The 27,139-nt window shown below is 33.3% G+C and overlaps 2 protein-coding genes across 3 annotated transcripts in view; both read left to right on the forward strand.

Annotated features, from left to right (window-relative positions):
* The window catches only part of LOC143044541 (multidrug resistance-associated protein 1-like), a 36,295-nt gene extending 33,708 nt beyond the window's left edge, over positions 1 to 2,587 (forward strand). For both annotated transcript variants that reach the window (XM_076216599.1, XM_076216600.1), the window contains exon 32: positions 2,391 to 2,587. In XM_076216599.1, the coding sequence (XP_076072714.1) occupies positions 2,391 to 2,505 (115 nt within the window). In that variant the 3' untranslated portion in view covers positions 2,506 to 2,587. The remainder of the gene's footprint in view (positions 1 to 2,390) is intronic.
* Positions 2,588 to 9,682: 7,095 nt separating this feature from the next.
* LOC143046504 (multidrug resistance-associated protein 1-like) overlaps positions 9,683 to 27,139 on the forward strand; it is a 49,856-nt gene continuing 32,399 nt past the window's right edge. The window contains exons 1-11 of the mRNA XM_076219660.1: positions 9,683 to 9,830; positions 10,736 to 10,900; positions 16,226 to 16,345; positions 17,131 to 17,271; positions 18,144 to 18,266; positions 18,713 to 18,783; positions 19,817 to 19,948; positions 20,954 to 21,106; positions 21,563 to 21,743; positions 23,401 to 23,569; positions 24,755 to 24,840. Of these exons, the coding sequence (XP_076075775.1) occupies positions 9,825 to 9,830; positions 10,736 to 10,900; positions 16,226 to 16,345; positions 17,131 to 17,271; positions 18,144 to 18,266; positions 18,713 to 18,783; positions 19,817 to 19,948; positions 20,954 to 21,106; positions 21,563 to 21,743; positions 23,401 to 23,569; positions 24,755 to 24,840 (1,347 nt within the window). The 5' untranslated portion in view covers positions 9,683 to 9,824. The remainder of the gene's footprint in view (positions 9,831 to 10,735; positions 10,901 to 16,225; positions 16,346 to 17,130; positions 17,272 to 18,143; positions 18,267 to 18,712; positions 18,784 to 19,816; positions 19,949 to 20,953; positions 21,107 to 21,562; positions 21,744 to 23,400; positions 23,570 to 24,754; positions 24,841 to 27,139) is intronic.

A 27,139-nucleotide genomic window follows, 5' to 3' on the forward strand; every position in this document is an offset into this window, starting at 1 on the left:
TTTTGAAATTTTGGAGTATTTTGCTGTTTCCATGGTTACGGCGGCCATTTTGGAAATTCCAACTTCAAAATGCAACTCCGCACATGACAGTCACTATTCCTTAAAGTTTCATCCAGTTTGCAGCACTTTAATTTTTTTTGGAAATTTTGAACATTTGTGCTGCAACCATGGTTACAGTAGATAATTCCAAAATTCTAAAAGCGTACATCTCATTGCCACATGTCATGTTATATATGAATACAGTTTCATTTACTTTGGTGCACAACTCTCTGAAAAAATGCTGATTTTATGCATTTTTCCATAGGGTCAATGCAAAACTTGCTCCCAGTTTCCATGACAACGGCGGCCATTTTGGACTATCCAAATATTGTCTTGATATCTAAGCATACTGGGTAACATTTTCATAAAGTTTCATCCAGTTGGGTCTTATAACGAAAGAGTTAGAATTTTTGATATTTTAGCTTGTTTCCATGGTAACAGCGGCCATTTTGGAAATTCCAAAGTCAAATGGGACATCTCCATATGCCAGTCAATATTTGTGTGAAGTTTCATTAACTTTGGAGCATTTTGATTTTTTGGACATTTTTGCTGTTTCCATGGTAATGGCGGCCATCTTGAAAATGCCATACCCCGATTGCAAATCTGCACATGCTGGTTAACATTATGGTTAAGTTCCATTAACATTGGTTCATAAAATTCCAAGATATAAGCTGGACAAAAATAGTGGAAGAAAAAAAATAATAATAAGAAAAAAAGAAACGTAGAAAAGCAATATGTCACCCCAACTCCGTTGAGGGTGCCATAACTAGAATTGCCATTGCAAGCAATAGCGGATGTCACCCTTCCCCCATTGCCACTAAGCAGTAGCCATTTCAAAACAATTTAACTGTTAATGCAGATCTATGAATTGCGATATATCTTTCTATAAATTTTCAGTACATTTAGACCATTGTAAAAAGTTTCATATTTCTGCTGTTTCCATGGCAACGGCAGCCATTTTGAAAATTCCAAAGTCAAAAATCTCATCTATACATGCCAGCTAACGATAATATTAAGTTTGATTAGGTTTGGAGCATTTCGAAATTATTTGACATTTTTGCAGTTTCCCTGGCAACGGTGGCCATTTTGGAAATTCCAACTTCAAAAGTCTTATGCAGTCTTGACAGTCAACAATCATATTAAGTTTCATTAATTTTGGAGCATTTTGAATTTTTTGAAATATTTGATCCTGTATCCATGGTAACATAGTAGTTCCAATGATTGTCAAAATCATTCAAAACCTGGATATAGTGGACAACTATATTGCATTAAAATTTGATGATTTTAAGTTCAAACATACCAAAGTTATTCACCAAACCCGGAAGTTTTTGGAGCATTTTGACCTTTTTGCATTGTTTCCATGGAAACGGCAGACATTTTGGAAATTCCAACGCCAAATTCCACATCTACCAAAGTTGCTCATCGTTATTCTAAAGTTTCAAAAAATTTGGAGCATTTTCATAATTTTGAAATTTTTGGTGTAGTTTCCATGGCAACATAGTAGTTCCAATGATTGCCAAAATCATCCAAAACCAGTATATGGGTGGCACCTTCATTGTATCAAAATATAATGATTCTGAGTTCAAGCATCTCCAAATTATTCACAAAAACCAAAAAGTGGAATTTTTCACAATTGTGCCCATGGAAACGGCAGCCATTTTTTTATGGTCTTAGACCCTACTGCAACCCGAAATTTTGTGTTCCCTATTATACTTAACTATCATTAAGATTGGTTCCATTGGCTCCGAGAAAAGTGGCGGACAAAATAGTTGGAAGAATAATAATAATAACAAAGAAACAGAGGAATAGCAATATGTCACCCGACATTGTCGATCGGGTGACATAATAAGAAAAAAAAGAAACGTAGAATAACAATACGTCACCCCAACTCCGTTGAGGGTGCCATAATCATTGAATTTAGAATAATTAGTGAAATTGTAGTAACGGGTTCTATGTATGTATGAAGTTAATTACATACGGAATACAGGGTGGGGCGATAAATTTCTTTAATTTAGGTTTATATAAAAGTTATTCTTTTTTGGTTGGGAACACATCGAAGTTTTTCTTGATGTGTTCTATTTTCCGAAAATAACGCTGAAGCCTTCACATTGATTCATTTTCAGCAAACACAACACAGTATAATATACTTGACCATACTTGTGGCTGTACGTGGTTCAATGTAAAAATAAAGATGTGTTACATGTATGTTTGCCTATGAGAACTCTCAACTCTCATCAAATGTTTGTCTTCATTATCTTTTGCTTGAGTACAGTTTATATGATGACTTTTGACAAAAATACAAAAACATATACATGTGATATGAAAAATAGCTAACAATTTTTCTATTGTAGAATTATGGTGTTAGATTGTGGACAAATCAGGGAATTCGACTCACCAACCAATTTACTATTAGATAAGAAGAGTATATTTTATGGTATGTCAAAAGATGCCGGCTTGGTGTCTTGATGATAATGGTATTAAAGTCTTTGATAAATAGGATTTTATGTAAAAAATATATTTTTTTCCAATAAATTCTTTTGACAAATAATAGATAGTTTATCCTTATTCTGATGAATCCTTATCAATATGTGTTAGTGTCTCTGACTATAATGGACGGGAATGGCATTGTTTGCCTCGTGGTAGAGTGCTCGCATCCATTGCGCGATTGCGGGATTGGGGATCGATTACCGGTTGGATCCAAGTAAAGACTGTACTATTCATTTAAATTTGCTGCTTCTCCGCTCAGCACAACTAATACAGTTAGTGGAGAAAAAAAAAACGTGTCTACTCTCCGGAACACCTCTATTCAAACTGATAATTGTATGGCACAAACTGTCGCATGTATAAAAAAAAAGTATAAAGTGTCTGATTTTTTTTAATTGAGCTATATACGAAGACCTATGGCAAGCCGTTCTCGTCAAAACTATGTTTAAACCATTTTTCGAAAAATTTACACACTGAGAATTACAACAAAGCACACTGAGATTTAAAAACTTCAAAACGCACATTGAGAATTGAGAATTACACACTGAGAATTGAAAATTACACACTGAGAATTAAAAATTACACACTGAGATTTCATAAAGACGCACTGAGATTACAAAAATGAAAAACGCACACTGAGAATTGAAAATTACACACTGAGAATTGAAAATTACACACTGAGATTTCAAAAAGACACACTGAGAATAAATAAACTGAAAACACACACTGAGAATTTGAAATTACACACTGAAAATTTAAAATTACACACTGAGAATTTAAAATTGCACACTGAGATTTGTGCGCACTTTTTATGCGCACATATCTAATTAGCATACTTAATCTGAATCTATTACAAGCTTAAAACAACAAGGGGACAAAACTCGTTAGTCCTTCGATTTGGTTCCAAATTATCAATTAAAAAAACTTTAGAAATACAAGAACAAGAAAATACCCACTTACTCTTATTACAAAATATAACCAAATGGTGAAAAACTTTATTAAAATTATAAGAAAACATTGGAACAATCTGCAAAAGAATGCAGTGAAATTTTTACTCAAGTGTCTATTATAGCATATAAACGTAACAAAAATATAAAAGATTAACTAGCGAAATCAGGGAAACAGTTGGAAGACTTTGAAAAGGGAAACATGTTTAATTACTAGTAGTAATGATCTGAATTATAGGCAACAAACTTATGAATATGAGCGATGTTAAGTCTTGAAATTTACTACGAATGTTGGTTGAAGGAATCGCATTTCATTATAATGACAAGAGTTCTTGAGATCAAGATATAAATCTGTTGAATTATTCATCCCATGAATATTCATTAGTAATTTGCATATTAATCTCGGTGCGTATTTTTGAAATCTGAGTGTGTAATTAACAATTCTCAGTGTGTGTTTTTCAATTTATTTCATCTCAGTGTGTCTTTTTAAAATCTCAGTGTGTAATTTTGAATTCTCAGTGTGTTATTTTAGGTTTTTAATTCTCAGTGTGTATTTTTTTCGAAAAAAGGGTTTAAACATAGTTTAGACGAGAACGGCTTGCCATAAAGACCATTTGCCGATTCAGAATCAAATGCATTCTGGGTAATGGTAAAATAATACACAAAACGACTGGATTTGCTAACTGAAAGTTTACTTTCGACGTGAAGTTAATTTCCGTTTAGCGAACGGTCAATGAAATTACCCATTGTCCTTTAAATAAAGGCAACAGTAGTATACCGCTGTTCAAAATTCATAAATCGATAGAGAAAAAACAAAATCCGGGTTACAAACTAAAACTGAGGGAAACGTATAAAATATAAGAGAACTACGACACAACAGAGACACAACACCAAAATGTAACACACTATAAAGAAACGAACTATAATGTAACAATTGCCATTTTTAGATTCTGAAACGTCAAACATTTATCTTTCTGATTCGCAGTACCCAGACTACCATTTTGATCCCTCAATTCATTTGTATAAAATATATAACTTATAATTAATAGACATTTACTTTAAATAAACCTTTAACATAAAATAGTTATAAAAAAACCACATTGATGGGAACAAGTTAGATGCTAAAATGCGCATCTTAAAAATCTTTGTAAATTGTGACATCTTAAAACTGAGAATGGAAATTTGAAATGTGTCAAAGAGACAACAACCAGACCAAAGCCGAAAACAACATAAGATCAACAATAAGTCTTTAACCCAGCTAGAGAATACTGCACCCGACAGAGGGCTTCAGCTGGCCCCTGAACAAAAATGTGAGTAGTTCAGTGAAAAATACTACTTATTCATTCATAAAAAAATTAAAGGCTCTCCAGAGCCCAAACCGCTCACCTGTATCAACTTTGATTTTGGAAATCCTGTAAAATAAGACCACAATCATAATTAGTATTAGATACCCTAATAATGATTGAGGTCAAGTCTGGTTTAATTTGGCGATTAGATATAATAGAAAGTCATCCTATTCTAGCCACACAATAATTACTGAAGACCACTTATCAAACTAGTTTTCGAGTTGTAATCATATGAAATTGTGTGTGTGTTTTATTTTTACAATTTCTTCTTAGACTTCAAAATTGAACCCCTATGTTCTATGTTTAGCCATCGCGTGTCATGTGGGTCATCGGATACATTTGTCAATCAAGATACCCTATTCAAACTGTGGCTAAGTTTAATTATATTAGGCCCAGTAGATTAGGTGGAGAAGAGTTTTGTAAAAGATTATAAAAAATACGAAAAAATGACTATAAAGCAATTAACAATTTACTCCTTAAGAAGTCAATTGACAATTTTGGTCATATAAACTTATTTGTTGAAAATTTGTAGAAAATTATTGCTATTTTATTCTTTTACAGTTTTCTATTTATAAAGATATTTAAGATTAATTTAAATGAAAACCTGAAAAATTTAAATAAAGTTACCAATTTAGGTGCAGCAACCCAACAACGGGATGTCTGGTTCGTCTGAAAATTTCAGGGCAGATAGATCTAAAGCTGATGAATATTTTAACCCAGTCAGATTTGCTATAATTGCTTTACTTTTAGAGATATAAGAGAGATAAAACAAACTGCCTAATACCCATATGTTCTATTTTTAGCCATGTGGACCAAGTTGGTTGGTAGGCGAGGTCATTAGACAGAATGGTATATGATTGCAAATGAGACAACTCTTTACCATGCAAAGACCAAAATGAAACAGGAGAAAACGACTATTGGTCACCATACGGCCTGCAACAATAAGCCAAACTAATACACGGACTAGTTAGTGCACAATTAAAACTTTTTTTTAGGTCTGCTTTCCTAGGCCTTCCAACATATGCATAACTTGTATACGCATTCGTTATTTGAGATCGTATTAAGGGAGACATACATTCAATTTGACGAATGCGTAATAAACAGAATTAAATATAATGAAAGGGATAAAATGTATACTAGGGTATAAAAAATCATGTATGCATGTGCCTGTTTTATGTCAGGAGCCTGCAATTCAGTGCACGTGGTTGCGTTTGTTGATGTGTTACATACATATATTTGTTTTTCGTTTATCTATTTTGGATATACATTTAATTTATACCGTTCATTTTCTTGTTTGAATTGTTTTACATTTTTCATTTCGGGGCCTTTCACAGCTGACAATAAGGTATGGTCTTTGTTCATTGTTGAAGGCAGAACCGGTGACCTAAAGTTGTTAATTTCTGTGTCATTTTGGTCTCTTTGAGGGAGAGTTGTCTCATTGGCAATCATACCACATCTTCATTTTTATATCTACAGTCGACCAGAGTATACAAGTAGACTGCATTTGCCGTGAAAACTATCTATTCATGGAAGTGAGATCTAAGTTTATTTTTTTTATTAGACTGAGTTATCTACTACAAAACTCTCATCATAGCGGATTGAAGAGACACTAGCACAGCCATTTGTGACTCGATATTTTAGATTTTATACATTAAGACAAATAAACATTAGATGTTCATAGGACTTTCTATCATCATGCTTCAGAAAACCAATGCTGTCCGATGCATGCTTTTTCAATGACATAATTATAGAATTGTTAACCAACCTTTAACACATGCATGATGGTTTCCCTTGATTTGACGAAATAACGGAATTGAACAAGAATCATCAAATAGAGATATAGGCTACAATAAAAAGAAAACACTACGGACATAAAATCCAACTTTAAAATATTATCCAGATAAAAATATTAAGGTAAATAAGGTGTCATTTTCAACACTGTCAAATTTCTAGGCACCATTATTTATCTATTTAGGGATTCTTTAGGATATTTTTGGAACTTGAGCTTACTAATGCTTCCGCACAGATTTAAAAAAAGGTAAAAATTTGATTGGTTAACTTCCAGTAATGGTTATTTTCTCATAAGCAACCAAAGAGGGACGAAAGATACCAGAGGGACAGTCAAACTCACAGATAGAAAATAAACTGACAACGTTAACACCATGGCTAAAAATGAAAAAAAAAAAAAAACAAACAGAAAAATAATAGTACACATGACACAACATAGAAAACTAAAGACTAAAGAATACGAACCCAACCAAAAACTCGAAGTGATCTCATGTGCTCCGATAGGGGTAAGCAGATCCTGCTCCACATGTGGCACCCGTCGTTTTGCTCATGTATAACGAACCTGGCAAATAGTCTAATTCGGCTGTTGTCTGCTCTATGTTCGGGTTGTTGTCTCTTTGACATATTCCCCATTTCCATTTTCAATTGAAATTCTGTAGGTCACAATCATTAAAAGGGAAGGGATATTCGTTACAACGTACAGAACATATCCAATATCATATCCGAAACGATTATTCCGTCACGGTCAATCAAATGCTATGTGAAATGGTGACTATACATGTAGTATTGTACAGCAGAAAGCTTTACTCATGCCTAGTATCCTAAAACAAGATAAATTCATTTTTTGAAGTGCTCCATGTATTTAACAAAGACTAATTGGAAAAAATCAATAATGGTAATGCACCTGAATACATGAGCAGGTTAACATCACTGACGGATTCGTTAGGGCTGCCAGGTCAATTCGGTTCGGTGCTATAAATTAGATCTATATCTTGTCGACTTAAACTTCCAAGACGTGATAAATAATGTCGAAGAGTACAAAATACTTGGAACAAAGAATGTAAAATACATTTATCGCAAATTCCGTTACAAGAGGTGTGTATATCATGTATATATTATTAAGGTATTTTTCTTTGGCGTCTGTTCGTCCTAGATATACACACAACAATTATAGGTTGTGTCTTCTATTGCTAAAGTTGTTCTTAACTTGATGCATAGTTATAATTGATATTTTTCCACGATTTAAACTGTGTCAAGTTTGTTATTCATTCATGGTTTGTTTTCAACTCTATGCTCATATCTGAATGCTTCCGATATATCTATCATTATTTTCAAAACATGTGAGTCCGTAAATGCATCACAATTGTAAAATATTGTATCAACTAAGCATATACATCATCATTTTATAACAAAAGTTAAAAAAAAAAAAGAAAAATAACTTAAATTTGATTTCATTTCTTTGCTCTATTTTGTCATGGGGACTGTCATTGTATCATACTTGTTTACTTTGATATCGACATCAGTCATCCTAAACTGTTTTTATCAGCAAAAATAACCGTAAAAGTACACATAATTTGAACTATTATTGATAAGAGAATTCCCGTTTACTTACCGGGGAATACATTCAGTAGGTGTCTCTGTTTAAACGTAAAAATCTTTAATTGAAAGCTCAAAAAGGTCGATTCGAAATCAAAAGATTTTGTTTTTACTATACAGTAAATTTTAGGGTAATAACCAATCTAATACTTAAACATATTGTGAGTGTGTATTGCATTACCACGCAGCGAAGCATATCTGATTTCTTATTAGGTTTCAATAGCCTTTAAATGGACATCAATGTGTATCAAAAGGCATTGTTTATACTGAACATAAAAAAAATGTCACTTTTTGTAGACATTCTAATTGTCACGTTATGTGGTAAACATATTTGACATGAACAATTTATCTAACTGCCTAAGGTTGCAAAAGGGGAATTTGATCGTTTAACAAAATTTTTACAGCAAGACAAAAATTTATCGAACTTTGTTGCAGTGTTTAAAACAGTAAATAAAGTTAACTATGGAAAATAGTATTTGATATATTTGTTTATTCATAAAGCAATAAAATATCTACGAATCAGCAAACCAACTATACAACGGCACGGGACGTTTGCGCTTTTTCATAGGACATTTGCGCTTTTTTGTATTGGACACTTGCGCTTCAAATCATAGGACATTTGCGCTTTTTATAAAAGGACATTTGCGCTTTTGTAATATTTGGCTTTTATGACTATCCTCCTCTTTTAAACGGGCTTAGGACCGGCAGGTCTGACCTGGCAGAGTAAAAGTCATAATTTTCTATATGGCTATACATTTTAAAGACACAAAACATGTACAGTTATCACAGGTCCGTTTTCGCTTGATATCGGAAGCATAAGGAGTGAAAAAATTTAGCTCTTTTTATCTGTCCTGACTGGTCCACATTTAGTCCACATTTCAAATAAAAAACTCGAGAGTCTCTTTCTAAATTCTTGACTAGGGTGCCTGTTTTTCAATATAACAAATCTTAATGTAATTCACCGACTGTTGTCCAATGATACTCTTCAAATAGCAGAATGAGTTAAGTAAACTGTTCATTATACTATATAGTGGGCATGTAAGGAGTCTGGACTATTTGTCGTACGCTTACTGTATAATGACTAGAAATCGTGAAGTTCAATTGTCACATAATTTTCTGTCAGGCAGTCTGCAAATTTGGAACATCTAAGTTCAATTCACTTGTATATATAGGTAAAAAGCGCAAATGTCCATAGTATTTGAAACGCAAATATCCTATCGTTTTACAGGTAAAAAGGCGCAAACGTCCTGTGCCCCTATCCAATAGAAAGTATAAAAGATACCTGATTTACCTATATTAATTATTGAAAACAAATTCAATCAACCAGAGAGTTGTTGGTGTTGTGTCTTTTTAGATGATTAGTATATTTAAATCCACAAAGAATCAATATCGTCCGTGTACTTAATTATTGACCTGTGCCATTGTACATATACATTGTTACATGAAAGTAAAAGATCAGCACATTACTTCTACGGTTGTTTAAATTGACGTTCTTTATTTATTTGGGAATTTAAAATTGTGACGGTCAACTAATAGTGTTTATGTTTGGCCGATTTTTCTTTCTCTCTATATATATGAGGAGGATATAGTAGACCATTTTTAGTTCTATCTTTGGAATGTGAAAATGCAGGTATGAACTGTAAGATATATAAATATTAAGTTTGCACACGCGTTAAAATTATTTGTTTTTGTTTAAAGATTTTCAAGCTTCGTATGTTGAATACAACAGGTTATAGGGGATTATCTCTGAGAGGGATAAAATTAAAGAGAGGTAAAAGATATCAGAGGAACAGTCAAACTCATAAATCGAAAGTATTATATGAAAATGACATCGCCATGGCTAAAAATGAAAAAAAGACAAACAGACAAATAAAAGTACACAAGAAACAACATATGTAGAAAACTGTAAACTGAGGAACACAGCAACACGAACCCCACAAAAAACTGGGGGTAATCCTAACTGCCACTAATTACTTAGAACAACGAACAGTATACTCTTTTTTTGTAATTTTTCACTACAAAAAAAAATGTGGAAAGAATAATCGTTTCAGCCACAAACTACTAAAAAAAATGCCCGAAGAATACTCTTATTTGCCACTTATTACTACAAAAAAAAATACTGCATCATATTGCTCATATTTGCAAATTACTAGTACAAAAACTAAGGCACGATCAATCATACTTGCATCTAATTACTAAAATATAACTGTGGACACAGAATACTCTTTTGATTTTGTTTACTGCAAAAAATGCGCACAGATTTATTCAAAGAACTGCGGACAGAATACTAATTTTGCCACTTATTTATACGAAAACTGCAGACATAGTACTCTCAATTGCTATTTTTCAACAAAAAAACATTGTTTACAGATCCCACAAAGGTATACCCGAATATATATACTTAAAAATATGTAAAAATCGTGTGCTGAGGAAGATCATAGCCAGTATCGTAAAATGCTATTCATATAATTTTATGTTTCGTTAGGTGGCTAGGGGTTTCTAGATATAACAAAATTCGCTTTTTTAAATTTGTAGGATCTTTTCTCAGCAGAAAACACGATGGATTCAGCATACCAGTCGCTTGTTGAGAAGTCATTCTTTCAGTCTTCCCCATGGTTTCTCCTTTTACTTGGAGCACCACTACGAGTTTTTCATTTTGGTCGAGGAAATTCTCCAAAATTGATATATACTCTCGGAACTGTAAGTTTTATAATAATAATGAAAATAATTACATATAGTGATATTGGGAACGAAAGAAGTAGTAAATCAAAACAAGGCAGACGTATAATGCGGGGTTCACACATCGTCGATTATTGCTCCAGTTTAAGATCAGACAGCGATACGACACGAAAAGTGAAAAAGTCGGATTACTATCCACATTTATCTGGAATGTCCTATCATTGTCTGAACGCAGTGGTTTAAGTTCGTAACAGATTCCTATGGGTCGGCAAGGGTCCGAATAGGTCGGCGAAGCACCCCGAGAGTTAGGTGCGTCCCGTAACATTCGGGGAAACTCAGCCGATTTAGTCTAGTCGGATTACAATCGTGCCTATGTCGTGACAGATTCTGCTGTATCGGATCAAAATCCTAACAATGTTTTGTGTATTCTGGACGGTGTCCTGTGGAACGGGAATGATCTGGAGAAATATTTCATTGCTGTTTTTCTGCCGATTGAGTCCAGATTGCATCCAAATCTTGTCGATTGCGAACCGTTTTTGCCGAAACCGTTCAGAAACAGTCCCGTTATTAATACGAAATTCGTCAATGATACCCACGTCAGAGTCCCGACAATTATAGAATACAATACGACTGAGACCAGACAAAGCCGTTTGCAATTGCGATAGAGCGGACCGTGATATGATTACGTTCCAACAGTACCTGCTCATCCCGAGTATGCCGACAGTTTTCGAACGGATAACTTCCGTCAGCGTCGGTTCACTGTCTGGTCACTGTCTGATCTCTGTCGAATTACATTCGGTAGAATCGGGACGCAGTCGTGACAGGCTCGATCGAATTTTACCAGGCGAAAGATACAAATTGGATTAGAAGCGGATTAAGAACGGGATTATCGGGATAAATTCGCTTGAATGGTTGAATATCGACGCTTCCTGCACAATATCAGATTGTTGTCGTGATTAAATTACTTGTTTTACAAATTTTAATTAAAGTTTGAATTTCCATCCACAGGATCCTGATCAGACTTTTTACAAATTTTAATCGGGAATGGTCCTGTCAAGGACGGCAGTTAAAATCGTGAATGTGTGATCCCAGCTTAATACCGCAGTCCCACTAGGCCATATCGCACTACGATCTGTGAAAAAAATGCTAATTTTGAAGAGGTCTTCAAGATCGTGATAAGCATGACCAACTTTGAACTTGTTCAAAACAATCGTGGTACTGTCGTGGCGAAATCAAGTCGTAGTAGAAGCGTATTGAGAGCGCACTAAGATCGTAGTAAGATCGCAAATGTCGCTGTATCATCGTAGCGAGAGCGTAGCGAATGCGTGATTCTATCAGGAGAGACTGCACTACTATATCATGTAGCGACGTTAATACGACCTCACTACGACCATCATGTTCTCACCGCGACCGAACTACGCTTCCTCTCCGACTATACCACGACCATAGTACGAGTCTAGCACGCCCTTGCCGTCCTCATCACGCTCTTCTTACGACCTGACTACATTCATACAGTCTACGACCATCATTCTTATTGTCATTTTCACATAAAATATGATAAATCTCTCCAGGTATTGTTTGTCTGTATTTAATTAGGACTTCTTATCCATTTTCTTGAAGGCTCAACCATGCTTCTCATTTTTATATAGATTAGACCGTTGGTTTTCCCGTTTGAATGGTTTTACACTAGTAATTGTTGGGGCCCTTTATAGCTTACTGTTCGGTGTGAGCCAAGGTTCCGTGTTAAAGGCCGTACGTTGGCCTATAATTTTTTACTTTTAGAAATTATTACTTGGATGGAGAGTTGTCTTATTGGCACTTATACAACATCTTCCTATATCTTTTGAGTTTTGACTCATCTGTGCTATCGTTCACTAAAATATCGTCATTTAAGCTTTATGGACCAGCAATAGGTTGTAAATTAGGTTAGATAGGTCGGTCCGACATCTCTGCTTGATCAGAATTCGTTACTATCAGAGCTCCCTCTGCCTCTACATTAACCCCTACCACCACGTCTACGTGTTCTATTAGATTTTGGTGGCATGACTGCATTGTTTCCGAGAAATCTACGTATTAATCAGAAATAGAAGGAATGGTATGGCAAGCCGTTCTCGTCAAAACTATGTTTAAACAATTTTTCGAAAAATTTACACACTGAGAATTACAACAAAGCACACTGAGATTTAAAAACTTCAAAACGCACACTGAGAATTGAAAATTACACACTGAGAATTGAAAATTACACACTGAGAATTAAAAATTTACACACTGAGATTTCATAAAGACGCACTGAGATTATAAAAATGAAAAACGCACACTGAGAATTGAAAATTACACACTGAGAATTGAAAATTACACACTGAGATTTCAAAAAGACACACTGAGAATAAATAAACTGAAAACACACACTGAGAATTTGAAATTACACACTGAGAATTTAAAAATACACACTGAGAATTTAAAATTACACACTGAGAATTTAAAATTACACACTGAGATTTGTGCGCACTTTTTATGCGCACATATCTAATTAGCATACTTAATCTGAATCTATTACAAGCTTAAAACAACAAGGGGACATAACTCGTTAGTCCTTCGATTTGGTTCCAAATTATTAATAAAAAAAACTTTAGAAATACAAGAACAAGAAAAATACTCACTTACTCTTATTACAAAATATAACCAAATGGTGAAAAACTTTATTAAAATTATAAGAAAACATTGGAACAATCTGCAAAAGAATGCAGCAAAATGTTTACTCTCTCCTCTCGTCCAAGGAAAGTGTCTATTATAGCATATAAACGTAACAAAAATATAAAAGATTAACTAGCGAAATCAGGAAAACAGTTGGAAGACTTTTGAAAAGGGACCCATGTTTAATTACTGGTAGTAATGACCTGAATTATAGGCAACAAACTAACTTATGAATATAAGCGATGTTAAGTCTTGAAATTTATTACGAATGTAGGTTGAAGGAATCGCATTTCATTATAATGACAAGAGTTCTTGAGATCAAGATATTAATCTGTTGAATTATTCATCTCATGAATATTCATTAGTAATTTGCATATTAATCTCAGTGTGTATTTTTGAAATCTCAGTGTGTAATTATCAATTCTCAGTGTGTGTTTTTCAATTTATTTCATCTCAGTGTGTCTTTTTAAAATCTCAGTGTGCAATTTTGAATTCTCAGTGTGTGTTTTTTATTTTTTTAAATCTCAGTGTGTAATTTCGATTTCTCAGTGTGTTATTTTAGGTTTTTAAATCTCAGTGTGTATTTTTTTCGAAAAAATTGTTTAAACATAGTTTTGACGAGAACGGCTTGCCATAGAATGGAACTGTATTGATTTGGAACACGATGTTGACGTTATTGCTGAGAACGTAGTAAGATCGCGGTATGAACGTAGTATAATCGTGGAAAGAACGTGCTATAATCGCAATAGAAGCGTGGTAAGATCGTGTTGCAATCGTTTAACTCGTGGTATGGTCGTAGTGAGAACGTGATGAGCGTAGAAAGATCTTGATAAGCGCGGTGAGAACGTGGTATAATCGTAGCGGGATCGTTAAGAAGCGTAATGAGGACGTAGTAGCATCGTGAAAGCAACGAAAATTTATATTATCATGCCGCTTATACCGCGACCTCACCACGATCTGAATTTATTTTAGATCGCGGTGAGCGTGGTGTGATCGTGGTCTAGAGGGACTGGGGCTTTAAATTTAATTGCATATAAATTCTTATGTTATTGTGTTAGACAGTTTAGTATTCAAATTTCAGTGGCAAATAATACATGCGTTTACATTGTAATTCGGAATGTGCCTGTCGCAAGTCAGTGCATGGTTGTCGTTTGTTGCTGTGTTATATACGTTTTTCGTTAATTATTTTTCATATCAATTATGAAGTTTGAATTGTTTTACATTTTGATCATTTTGGGGCCTTTTATAGCTAACTATGGGTATGGGTTTTGCTCTTTGTTAAAGGAATTATGGCGACCTGTAGTTGTTAATTTCTGTGTCATTAAATCTTTTGTAGAGAGTTGCCTCATCGGCAATCATACCACATCTTATTTATATATCAGGACGAAAACATGTTAATGTGATATGGACATGAACCATGTTTTGCGCAATATCGACAGAGCGAGCTTTATCTGAACGTGCTAGTTCACACAATCAGTCTGTCTTACAATCTAATTAAAAACCGATCTCTCATCGCTCCTGTTTCTTATATGTCGCGTGGGAGATCTAACGAAACCGGCTTTGAGGTCACATGTGAGTGAACTAAAAGTTATGAATTTATAAAGATATGCAAATGAGTTGACAACCTATTAATAAGCCAATCAAAGAAATTTATGAATTATTTTGACTGACGATTTCGTCGTAAATAAAATGAGTTACATCCCTTTGCCTTACGTTAAACTTCCAAGATCGTGGAAGACTCAATTTCATTGGTCGAAAAAGACACACATACGAGGTCACTCACATGTGACCTCAAAGCGGGTTTCGTTAGATCTCCCACGCGACATATCAGAAACAGGAGCGATGAGAGATCGGTTTTTAATTAGATTGTCTGTCTTAAAGTCGACCTGTCCGCATTCTTAATCCTAAATGCATAGAAAAGTGTGTATTATCTAGCAAAATCTGCTGGCAATGCACACAATGAATTGACTCACATTAAGTAAACGAAATCATATATGATTTTAGTCTGTTTACCGGAAATGGAAACCCTTTTCCGTGACGAAATTGGCAGGTATATATTTTTGATGACTATATTATATGAGAAGTGGACACGATCTGTTAGATTGTTTCTATGATCTGTTGTACGTCCTTGTTTCGGAGGATTTATCTGTTGATTCGGTCTATTGTTTTTTTTCTTTTTTGGATTGGTCAAGCCTGAGATATGTTTTATACATATCAGCGCTACAGATAAATGTAAAAGAATAAGAGACGCTACTCATCATAAAAAAAAACCCATTTAACTGAAAATTATGAACAGATGTACAGTCATATTTTGACACCTTTTAGACAGTTCTAGCTAGAACAGTTCTTACCTAGAACTAATTTGGTGAATTCTACCTAGAACTGATTAAAACAGTTCTACTTAACTACGAACTGACTCTGAAAGTTCTACCCTAGAACAGTTTTAAACATTTCTACTTAGAACTGACCAAATCTAGAGTAGAACTGTTATAGGATAGTTTAGACAGTTCTATGACAGATTATTCTGACAGCTCTAATGAGTGGTTAAAAGTGATCTTGTACGTCATCCAGTATAAGAAAAATCACTCGGCTTAATATTACATTCTATAGATAAGAAGAACCTATTCAAATTAGTCTTATTTTTCATTGCAGATGTTGACGGTTTCAATTGCTGTTTTAACATTGGGTGTGTTAGCACTTAATACACATGGCATTCTGGAAGGGGATCCATCTCTGACGGAATTGTTTCCAGTGGTTGTTATTATAACAATGGTAATATTACACTTATTCTTTAAAAATGCCTATTGCTCGATGCCTTATGTTGTAAACAAAATTCTCGCAGTTACTGAAAGATATTAGCTCAATTTTAAAGTACTTCATTTATATCCATACACTTAATAATATGGTTGCATGCTGCATCCGAAACAATGATTTTCGAGCATTGTCATATCCAATGCAAACATTTCTGAAACTACGCATGAAATCTATTGAAATTTCTGTTATCAGTATAAAATAAATATTTATTTATAATGTTGTGAAAGACAGTATTAAACAATCAAAACCAAGGAGTAAACAAAGACTTATTAAACCAAAAGACATTTACACCAACAGTTATAAATAATAAATAAGAAACACGAACTCCGCTAAAAACCGGGAGTGAAATCAGGTACTCCGGAAGGGTAATCAAACAAGCCAGATAAATTGTATTCAAAGTGTGAGGAATCCCCTTAATATTAAATAATGAAGTATTTGGACGATTTTAAACTACTTAGTTTGATCAAATTGTTCTACAAATACTTAATTACTTGGAATATTACACTTTTTCACTTAAAATACTGAACTAAACAAAACTTGATATCAGAATGGGCAGTATCTTCTTTGCTTGCATATACTACAACTTGGATGAATTACTTTTTTGTGTTTCAATTTTTTTATATAGTAATTTAGGTACTTGAAATAAGGCATACATTGTACCTGATTATTTTTAAAAATTAATAATTATTCTTTTAAATCAAACTTTAAGGACTGGAAAACAAGAATGTTTCATTATTTTTCAGGCGCTAGAAGCATGTCTATCTCGGACAAAGAAGATATCACAATCTCGTTCGAAACTTTTTTCATTGTTGCTACTGATGTTGTTCTTGTCTATTTTACTAAAACTGTGTTTTAGCAGTATACAAGCTGGTGTAACGTTCCGTGTAAGTACATGTATGTTTTGAAATTTAAAGTCAACTTAGAAAAAAATGAGTCTTCATACTAACTACAAAAACATTTGCCAAAAACAAATATGACAGACATATATGCATGAACCAACGACAACCACTGAACTATAGGCTGCTGACTTGGGACAGGCGCATACAGAATATGAACGTGGCATCCTTTATTATCATCATATTAGTCAACCCCTTTGCATAATAATTCGATGCCCTGGATTCAATTTCGCTCGGGTCAAGCGCTTGGAATTTTTATTTTGAATGATTTTAAAAAAACAACTGTTTTAACTTTTGGTGCATTTTTAACGCTTTTCTAGATTACCTTTTCGGGAAGCTGAAGAAAACTAACTATTTGAATGCATGTAATGATGAATATTGATCATGTGTATGGAAAAATAGTCTCTTTAAATGTGTATGGAAAAAATAGTCTCTAAAAAATGAAAGTTCATAAAAAAGAAACGCTAGCCTATATATCGACCGACAGAATGACTGGAAAACAACTACATTTTGTAATTGGTACACACCAAAAAAAAAAAAAAGAAGTTACAATTTGTTTTAAAGTGAGTTTTCTTGTTTGAAAGATATCGTTGAAGTTTTAAGATTTTGCAAGCTAGAAATCCTATATGTTATTATGGTGAGGTTTGTTATCTATTTTCTACATGAAGATAGTCCTCTTCTCTCGAACACTCCGGCTTTCTCCACCAATACGAACTATCCTCCTCGAAAAAGCATAATAGTGTTGCAAGACACGTTTAACTCCAATCAATGACTCAATCTGTTTATGATAAAGAAAAATAAATGGTAGTGCCAAAAAAAAAAAAAAATAAAAAAAATTATCAACATTTTCTTTTTTTCAGAATGGAACCTATGATTTTTTACAGAGTAGTATCCTTTTGTTATATTGTGTACTGGTATTGACTCGCCTGGTTGAGTCAGTGTTTTACCACAGTATAATGGAGGATTCTTCTTCAGGAAACCAGGTGACTATTACATATGTGCAGCAACATATAATTTTTTATACTTTTTACGACATTAGATTGTGCCATAGGGCTGTACACGCTTACCATGTATATGATGAATAATACCAAAAAATGAAACAACATATCGCAAGATAAATTAATACTTGACAATACAACATATTACATGAACAACCAACTCCCGACTCCTCAGAAAAAGCAGACACACAGACATACAGACACAAATACATAAACAAATAACACTATATACAATGAACTCATCATACATTCATGTACCACACTTGAATTGTTGTACGTCATGGCCTAGTTTCGTCTAAAACAGACTCATCATTGGCGCTCGAATCAAAAACTTTAAAAGGCCGAATAAAGTACAAAGTTAAATAGAAAAATAGTAAAATTCTGAACAATGCATTGAGTTAAATTCACACATATTGTGTCGTTTATTTTAGATTCCTGAAGATGATTTGAGCAAAACCAATAGATCTGTTTTATCGTCATTAACGTTTGGCTGGGTTGAGCCGTAAGTTGAAAACAATAATAATAATAATAATAATAATAATAATAATAATAATAATAATAATAATAATAATAATAATAATAACATTTAATAAATAATAATAATAATGTTGAAAATAATAAATATATTTCGTTTTTTTTGTTTTGTTTTGTTTTGTTTTTTGTTTTGTTTTATGTTTTGTTTTGTTTTATGTAACTTATAAATCATGGTATTGTGGTTGTTGATATCCAAGAGCAATGGTCTATCTCCCTATACTACAACACGATAGTTTTGACCTCTCCGAGGTTTTGTCTGATATATACTGTCAAGTCTTGGCATTCCCATTGGATTATGATAGATTATTCACCGAGTTTTTACACTGGAAAATATCTTAATACTCTTTTTTTCATGTATGTTTGCTACTAAATAATTGTTTTCAAAATCCTCTTAGTTTTACTATGCTTAAACAAGAGGGGAGAAATAAACCAGAAAATAAATTGACAACTCATGGCTGAAAAAGAACAAAAAAAAACCCAATTATTATAGACAAACAAAAGAACACAAAACACAACATAGTAAATTAAAAACTAGGGCACTTGAAAATCACCAAAAACAGGGTGATCAGATCCTGCCTTACATGTGGTACTCGTCGTGTTGCTCATATTAGTACAAACCCGGTTAAATTGTTTTCAGGGTTTGAACTCAATCTATGAGACAAATCTTGGCGAATCAAAAAGTCTAAAACTGGGGGAAAATTACAATTAAAACATAGTATATTTCCATGATAAATATACGGATACATTTTTATAACAGCATTGTTTGTATTAAAGTGTTTTATTGGCAGAAATGCTGGTCAATTACATAAATACTCGAACAATGAGTGCAACGTGTGAAACCGATTCCTACATAAGTTTTAATGACTAAGTTATATTTTAATGATATTGCTCTTTCAAACGTTAACTCTATAAAATCATAACACTATTGCCAGATGGGAAATACACTATTATAAGATTCACACGACAACATTTTACCTTCAAGTTGAACATTGTATTTTCAGACTGCTTGAAAAAGGACGTGATAACTGCTTAAAACTAACCGATTTGCCGCCATTTGGACCAACTAGTACAACTAAAAAATGCATGGAGAACTTCGAAAAATATTGGACAAAAGAAGTAACTCGAGCTAACAGGTATACAACCCTTGGTTATCTCTCCTATAAAATGGCTTTCAAGTATTCGGCTTTGAGCTTTTCTGGCATAGAATCCAGTCTTCGGTTGCATGAATTTTATAGCAATATATATCCCTTATAAAATAATATTTTTCTTGTTAACTTCACCAAATTTAATGCGTTCGTTGAGCATTTCGACTGTCAATATCTCTTCAGTGATGCACTAAACAAGACTATTTTGAAATATACAATCCACTACACACACTGAGGGGTTGATCTCACAAAAAGTAACCAAACATGATATTCCAGACAAGATTCAGAGCTACATGCAAGCACGTGTGAGTTATTCCTGACATCAGATATATTGTAACGAATAAAAGAACATTTCTTTCCCTTTCTCATGTTTCTGTCGGATATCCATTAAAAATCATTAACGAGCATAAGATTTCAAGCGAATTTTTATTTTAACAGCATACGGTTTCCCTCTTTGTATATATAAAAGAGATGCGAAAGATACCAGAGGCACAGTCAAACTCATAAATCGAAAATAAACTGACAACGCCATGGCTAAAAATGAAAAAGACAAACAGACAAATAATAGTACACAAAAAACAACATAGAAAAATAAAGACTGAGCAACACGAACCCCACAAAAAACTGGGGGTGATCTCAGGTGCTCTGGAAGGATAAGCAGATCCTGCTCTACATGTGGGACAGGTACAATGTATCAAATATCACAAAACAGTCTGATGATAAGTAAGAACAAAAAATTAGTTTAAACTTTCTTTATTGTCCAAATTAGTGACAAAAAATATATCAGGTAAACGTTTTTGAACATAGATAGTCTTTACAAGTTTGCACCAATAAGCATTGGCAGCTAACCAGGTTTCAAATGTTTCATTTTAAAAAATATCACGAATATGGCTAGCCGCAAATAACGTCATTCAGAGGTTCATATGACATTTAACTTGCAATCAACAGATAAAACATTGATTTTTTTATATTGTTTTTAAATATTTGTGATAGTGAGAGAAAGGACAAGCACTTGGATAAGAAGAAAATTCCAAAAGCCAGGTTACTGACTTGTATTTGTAAGGCATCAGGACCACAGTTACTGTTGTCTGCATTGAACAAATTAATTACACATGGAACAGATATCGCACATCCATTTACATTGACGTAAGTTTTGAATATGATCATATGATATGGGGGGGGGGGGGGGGGGGGGGCTAGGATGAAAAATTTTGTCCTGCATATTTTTAGCTGTAATCTCTGTCCTGCCTTTTTATTTTTCACTCTGTTCGGTCCTGCTTTTTTTTTTTTTTAGTTTATCCTGACTTTTTATTACCTAAATTGTGATCCTGACTTTTTTTTTGCAAGTGTCTCATCCTGCCTTTCTTTTTTACTCAAAACTTCTGTCCTGCCTATTTTTTTTAAATTTCATCCTAGCCCCCCCCATAAAAATCAAATGGTAGCTCCCTAAGAATATACTGGACAATCTCTTGCCAACCTATGATATACTTGTCGCATTTTAAATTTTAGAGTTTCAGAAATTAGGTATAAAGTCTTAAGTTGAATGCTACATTTGTATGTGATGATATAGCTCATAATTCATCTTGTTGATTTTATTTATAGATTGTTGTTAGCTTGTATATCGTCCGAGTCACCCGAAGAGACACAGAAAGGCTACATGTATGCCTTTTGTATCTTCGGAATCGAACTGATTAGAACCTTTGCTGTGATGCATCATATACACATGACTCAAGAAGCAGGGAGAAAGAACGAACTAGCACTTACTGTAGCAATTTACAAGAAGGTACAAATACATGTATATATTTTATAGTGTGTTTTTTCTATGTTATGATATTATACTATTGTTTCAGAAGAGGGAGAAGGTTTGGTACCATTAAAACGTTTAATCCCGCTGCAAATGTTGGCACCTGTCCTAAGTCAGGAATCTGATGTACAGTAGTTGTCGTCTGTTTATGTAGTTTATATGTGTTTCTCGTTTCTCGTTTTTATATAGATTAGACCGTTGGTTTTCCCGTTTGAATGGTTTTACACTAGTAATTTTTGGGGAGCCCTTTATAGAATGAAATTCAAAACAGTGTGGCTGTGGTCATTGATTGACACATTCAATTCATCCATTTACTGGGACAATTTACGTGAACGTTTGTCTGTAACGACCACTGTTCACGACGTACCTACGATAGACATTTAAACTGTGGGGTCACCAAAGGTTTCTTAACGCCTTTAATTATAAAATAATTCGAAAAATTAATCAGGAATAACCTTTATGTTTTGATTTATATAATTGATATAAATCAAAACATCGTGTTATTTCTGATTAATTTTTCGAATTACTTTATTAAGGTGTTGAGAACCTTTGGTGACCCCATAGTTTAAGTGTCTTTAAAAAGTACATAGTGAGCAGTGTCGTTACATACAAACGTTCACCTTAATTGTCCCAGTCAATGGATGAATTTAATGTGTCAATCAATGGCCACAGCCACACTGTTTTGAATTTCATTCTAGCTTGTTCGGTGTGAGCCAAGCCTCCGTGTTGAAGGCGTACCTTGACCTATAATGGTTTACTTTAATAGATTTTTACTTGGATGGAGAGTTGTCTCATTGGCACTCATATCACATTTTTCTATATCTATATAATAAGCTTTTCGTGATTTGTTGAATAGTTTTGACACAAAACTAATTAAAGATTAATTGAAAGAGAAAACTTTGTTTTAATTTATAGACGCATGACATTTACAACATGTTGTTTTCTTTTTTTACAGCATTGAATCGATACCTCTACTGGAGGATTGTAAGTCCCGAGGGTATCATCAGCTCAGCAGCTAGTATTTCGATACTGACATGATCTTTAAGATTGTTCGTTTTTAAATTTGAAATTGTAAAGAAACTAAGATTTCAACTTCCCTATGCAAAATTGTTCTTAAAGGTCCTTTTTGGTTACACAGGTCTTCAACAGTTTCGGTTCATAAACATCATTGGTTTTCAAATATTCGGCTTTGAGCTTTCTGGACAAAGCATCTGGAAAAGCTCTTCGGTCGCATTCATATCTATATGACGAATAACGGTAAAAAGTCTTGCCAATTGACGTTAACGGTAATTTTTGGCATAGGACGATAAAATGTACACTTTCTTTTAGACAATAAAACATCGACTGATTTTGCGAATCACTTTAATTTGTTTCCAAAAATGACGGTAACGATAATTACGATAAGGATATTTTGACGAATCACGGTAAAATGTTAACTAATTTGACGCTAACGGTAGCCGAAAATGACTGTTTCATGTGTTTGACACCTGACGTTATGGGACATTAATACCCTCTGTAATACCGCGAGTTGTATGCTCGTATGGATTTATGAGATTTAAACAGCAGAACACTTATATTGTTTTCTCTTTCAGAGAATGTAGTTATATGCTATTGTATCTTTGCTGTATCTTTGCAGATACTAAGACTATCAAATACATCAAGAAAATCATCTACAGTTGGAGAGATAATAAATCTATTGTCGGTTGATGCTGGCAAAATAGGAGAATGTATGTGGAGTATAAATGATGTATGGGCAGTTCCCTTGGTTTTCTGTACCTGCTTTTATATCACATGGAGAACTCTAGGTATATATACATTGTATCTATATATCTGTTTTTGTAAAGCTCCTTATGTTGCATGAAGTGGTTTGACTCGGGAGAAATAATTCATTATCTATACTTTTGAGTCAAATATACTGCAGTGCTTTAATGTTGTATTGTAAGAACATGTAAATAATAACAATTGCCAGACAAAAAGACCAAACACGTAACAATTACCATGAACGTGTTATCATTTATCTGTAAGTGCTAGGATTTTGTCAAATAAACCAGAAAAAAAAAACAAAAAAGAACAGCGAAACATATTCCAATACAAAAGCAGTTATAAGGTCTGAGTTGTTGAAAAACATAATAAGATTCCAGTCCTAATCAATAACTACAAAATCATCATCTGAAAGTGTTACTGCGTTTGGAAAATATGCATAACGACACTTTTCCGATTTTCCTCATTACTTATTGCTCTTTTATAATCAATCGAAAGAAATCAAATGTTTATTTATAACTTCTGTAAATCAGCGGTAATACATTTTGTACCCTTATTTTTGCGGGACTGACGCGCCTTAAATATGAGAGGCTTAAATCTAATAGAACTATCAATTTAAAAAACTTACAATTATCATTGATATTAATGCGTGAGCTAAGGTCGACCAAAACATATTATAGTACCTCAATCATTAATAGAATAATGGGGGGTCAACATTCTGTACTTTGAAATAAGAAATACACTATTTGAAATCCGTTGACACTTATTACACTTTTGCAATTCAATTTTAAGTATTGGTCCTTCATATGCATTCTCCATATGCATTCTTGTTCTTTTATGGATATATCAATATTTTTATGAAATAGTCTGTATATGTTTGCGATTGTTTTTGTGGTAATTCAGTTATATTTTTGTTTTCCTCTCATAGTTGATGTTTTTCCCTCCATTTTAGTTGATTACCAGATTGGTTTTCGCGTAGTTGATATATTTATGACTATAACTGTATGGTGCATAATAATTGCAGTTCAAATACGTTTGTTTGTTAAATATTAAACACATTGCTTCATTTGCCTTATAAAGTCCAGTTATTTATAACACATTGCTTCATATGCATTATAAAGTACAGTTATTCATAACACATTGCTTCCTTTGCATTATACAGTACATTTATTTATAACGTATTGCTTCATTTGCATGATAATAATGTGTAAAGTACATTTTTTAAACAGGAAATGCAGTAGTGATAGGTGTTGGTGCTTTGGTTGTACTCATGCCTATATTTTCAATATTCATAAAGAAATCGCATGCTTTTCACGTAAGTATTAACAGTAATTATGTTCTAATTCGTAACCTCAACCGAATATAACACATTTATCAATATAATACAAAACTCTCACATGGGAGTAGCCACTTGCAAAAGTCAAGTGCATCTTTATTCAAGTAATAAGTACATGTAATTCATTTATTATCAATAGGAATTGTGAGAATCGTCTATATCTAACTAGCACATCAATATTTGCGCCTCATCTCGGACTATCAAACTGTAAATAAATAATTTTTATATTTATTTATTTGGAAAAAAAATCTAGAGCACATAACTGCAATGACTCGAAAGACTTTAACTACTATCAAACCACACGTGCATACAATTCTACTCGCATACTTTATATATCCAAACAGACCTTTATATGAATAGCATAAACACATGTACCTTACCAAACGTAACAAACTAGCACTGATATTTGTACAACTTTGATGAATATAATTATTGTTCACTCTTTAGTAAACAAAGCTGCAACTATGAACAAATGGCCATACCAGCGAATAAAGTATTTGATTATATTTATAACTAGTTGGTTTTGTTTGCTCTAAAAACTTGATGAACTCAACATTTTTTTTTGCCGTCAAAAAAATTCAAAGTGTGCAAAAGTAGTCGGAAAAAAATGTCAAAGAGAAACCACTATAGACGTAATATTTGCACAATGACTAGTTAGTCGTTATCCCATTGTCATTATGTAGTTAAAAAATATATCAAAATTGCTGAAAACCAAGGTAAATTTAAAAAGGTTGGAAAATAAAGGCAACAGTAGTATACCGCTGTTCGAAATTCATAAATCGATTGAGAAAAAGACAGATCTGGGTTAAAAACTAAAACTGAGGAAAACGCATCAAAAATAAGAAGAGAACTACGACACAACAGAAACACAACATTAAAATGTAACATACACAGAAACGAACCATAATATAACAATAGCTATTTTCCTGACTTGGTACAGGACATTTTAAGAAAAATAAATGGTGGGTTGAACCTGGTTTTGTGACATGCCAAACTTTCCGCTTTTATGGCAATGTTAAATATATCATTAAAATGACAAGACAGTACATGACAGGACTACAATACAAATAAATTGGAAAATATATAGGACAGAGAAACACACGAATAAAAGTTAACAATGGGTACCATGTGTAAAATTTTGGAAATGAGAGCTGACACATAGTTTTGATGAAATAAATTTAAAACAATATTCGACAATAACAATAATGTAATGAAAATGAAAAATTACATTCCCAAATGTTACCGTTTCGATAAGTTGTTGTTAAACTTTAAATCATAAACCACGAATGAACCGCAGAGTTAAATTGACATTTTATTTTTATCCATCTGATGAGTTAAGCGTTTTTCAACTGATTTTTATAGTTCGTTCGTATGTTGTACTGCAATATCACTGTCCAAGTTTAGGGGAGGTTTGTAATCCTGCTTCCATGTTAACCCCGCCACATTCTGTATGTATGTGCCTGTTCAAAGTCGGAGTCAGGAGTGGTTGTCGTATGGTTATGTGTTACATATTTGTTTTTCGTTCATGTTTTAACATAAGTAAGGCCGTTAGTTTTCTCGATTGAATTGTTTTACATTGTCTTATCGGGGCCTTTTATAGCCGACTATACGATATGGGCTTTGCTCATTGTTAAAGGCCGTACGGTGACCTATAGTTGTTAATTTCTGTGTTATTTTGGTCTTTTGTTGGGAGTTGTCTCATTGGCAATCATACCATATCTTCTTTTTTATATTTATGTGTTGTAATGTTTTGCCTTAACGTAAATGCAGTAAACTGAACACGACCAATACTGTATTTGGATTTTATACTCTTTTCAACCTCAGCAGAAGCAGCAAATCTTATAAAAAAGAAGATGTGGTATGATTGCCAATGAGACAACTATCCACAACAGACCAAAATGACAGACATTAACAACTATCGGTCACCGTACGGCCTTCAACAATGATACTCTTTTCAACCTCAGCAGAAGCAGCAATTGCAATGTGCTGCGTCACCAGATACATATTTTACTTCAATTTGGACCTTCAATTTCTAATATTGACCAATATTCGGTAACAACCATGCAATATATAGAGATTAATACATGGGCCGATATAGAAAAGGCCATATATTAATCTCTTTATCATATACTTCCGACAATTGTTTTATGTAAGACAAATAAACAAATGAGTTAACTAAAACAGTCAAAAACTTTACAAAGAAGTTTAATTATGCATTCAACATAATATACAATATAATTATCAAACGATAGCACCACTTTCTCCATACATATTTATG

Source organism: Mytilus galloprovincialis, chromosome 9 (assembly GCF_965363235.1).
Source record: "Mytilus galloprovincialis chromosome 9, xbMytGall1.hap1.1, whole genome shotgun sequence".
Taxonomy (NCBI): Eukaryota; Metazoa; Mollusca; class Bivalvia; order Mytilida; family Mytilidae; genus Mytilus; species Mytilus galloprovincialis.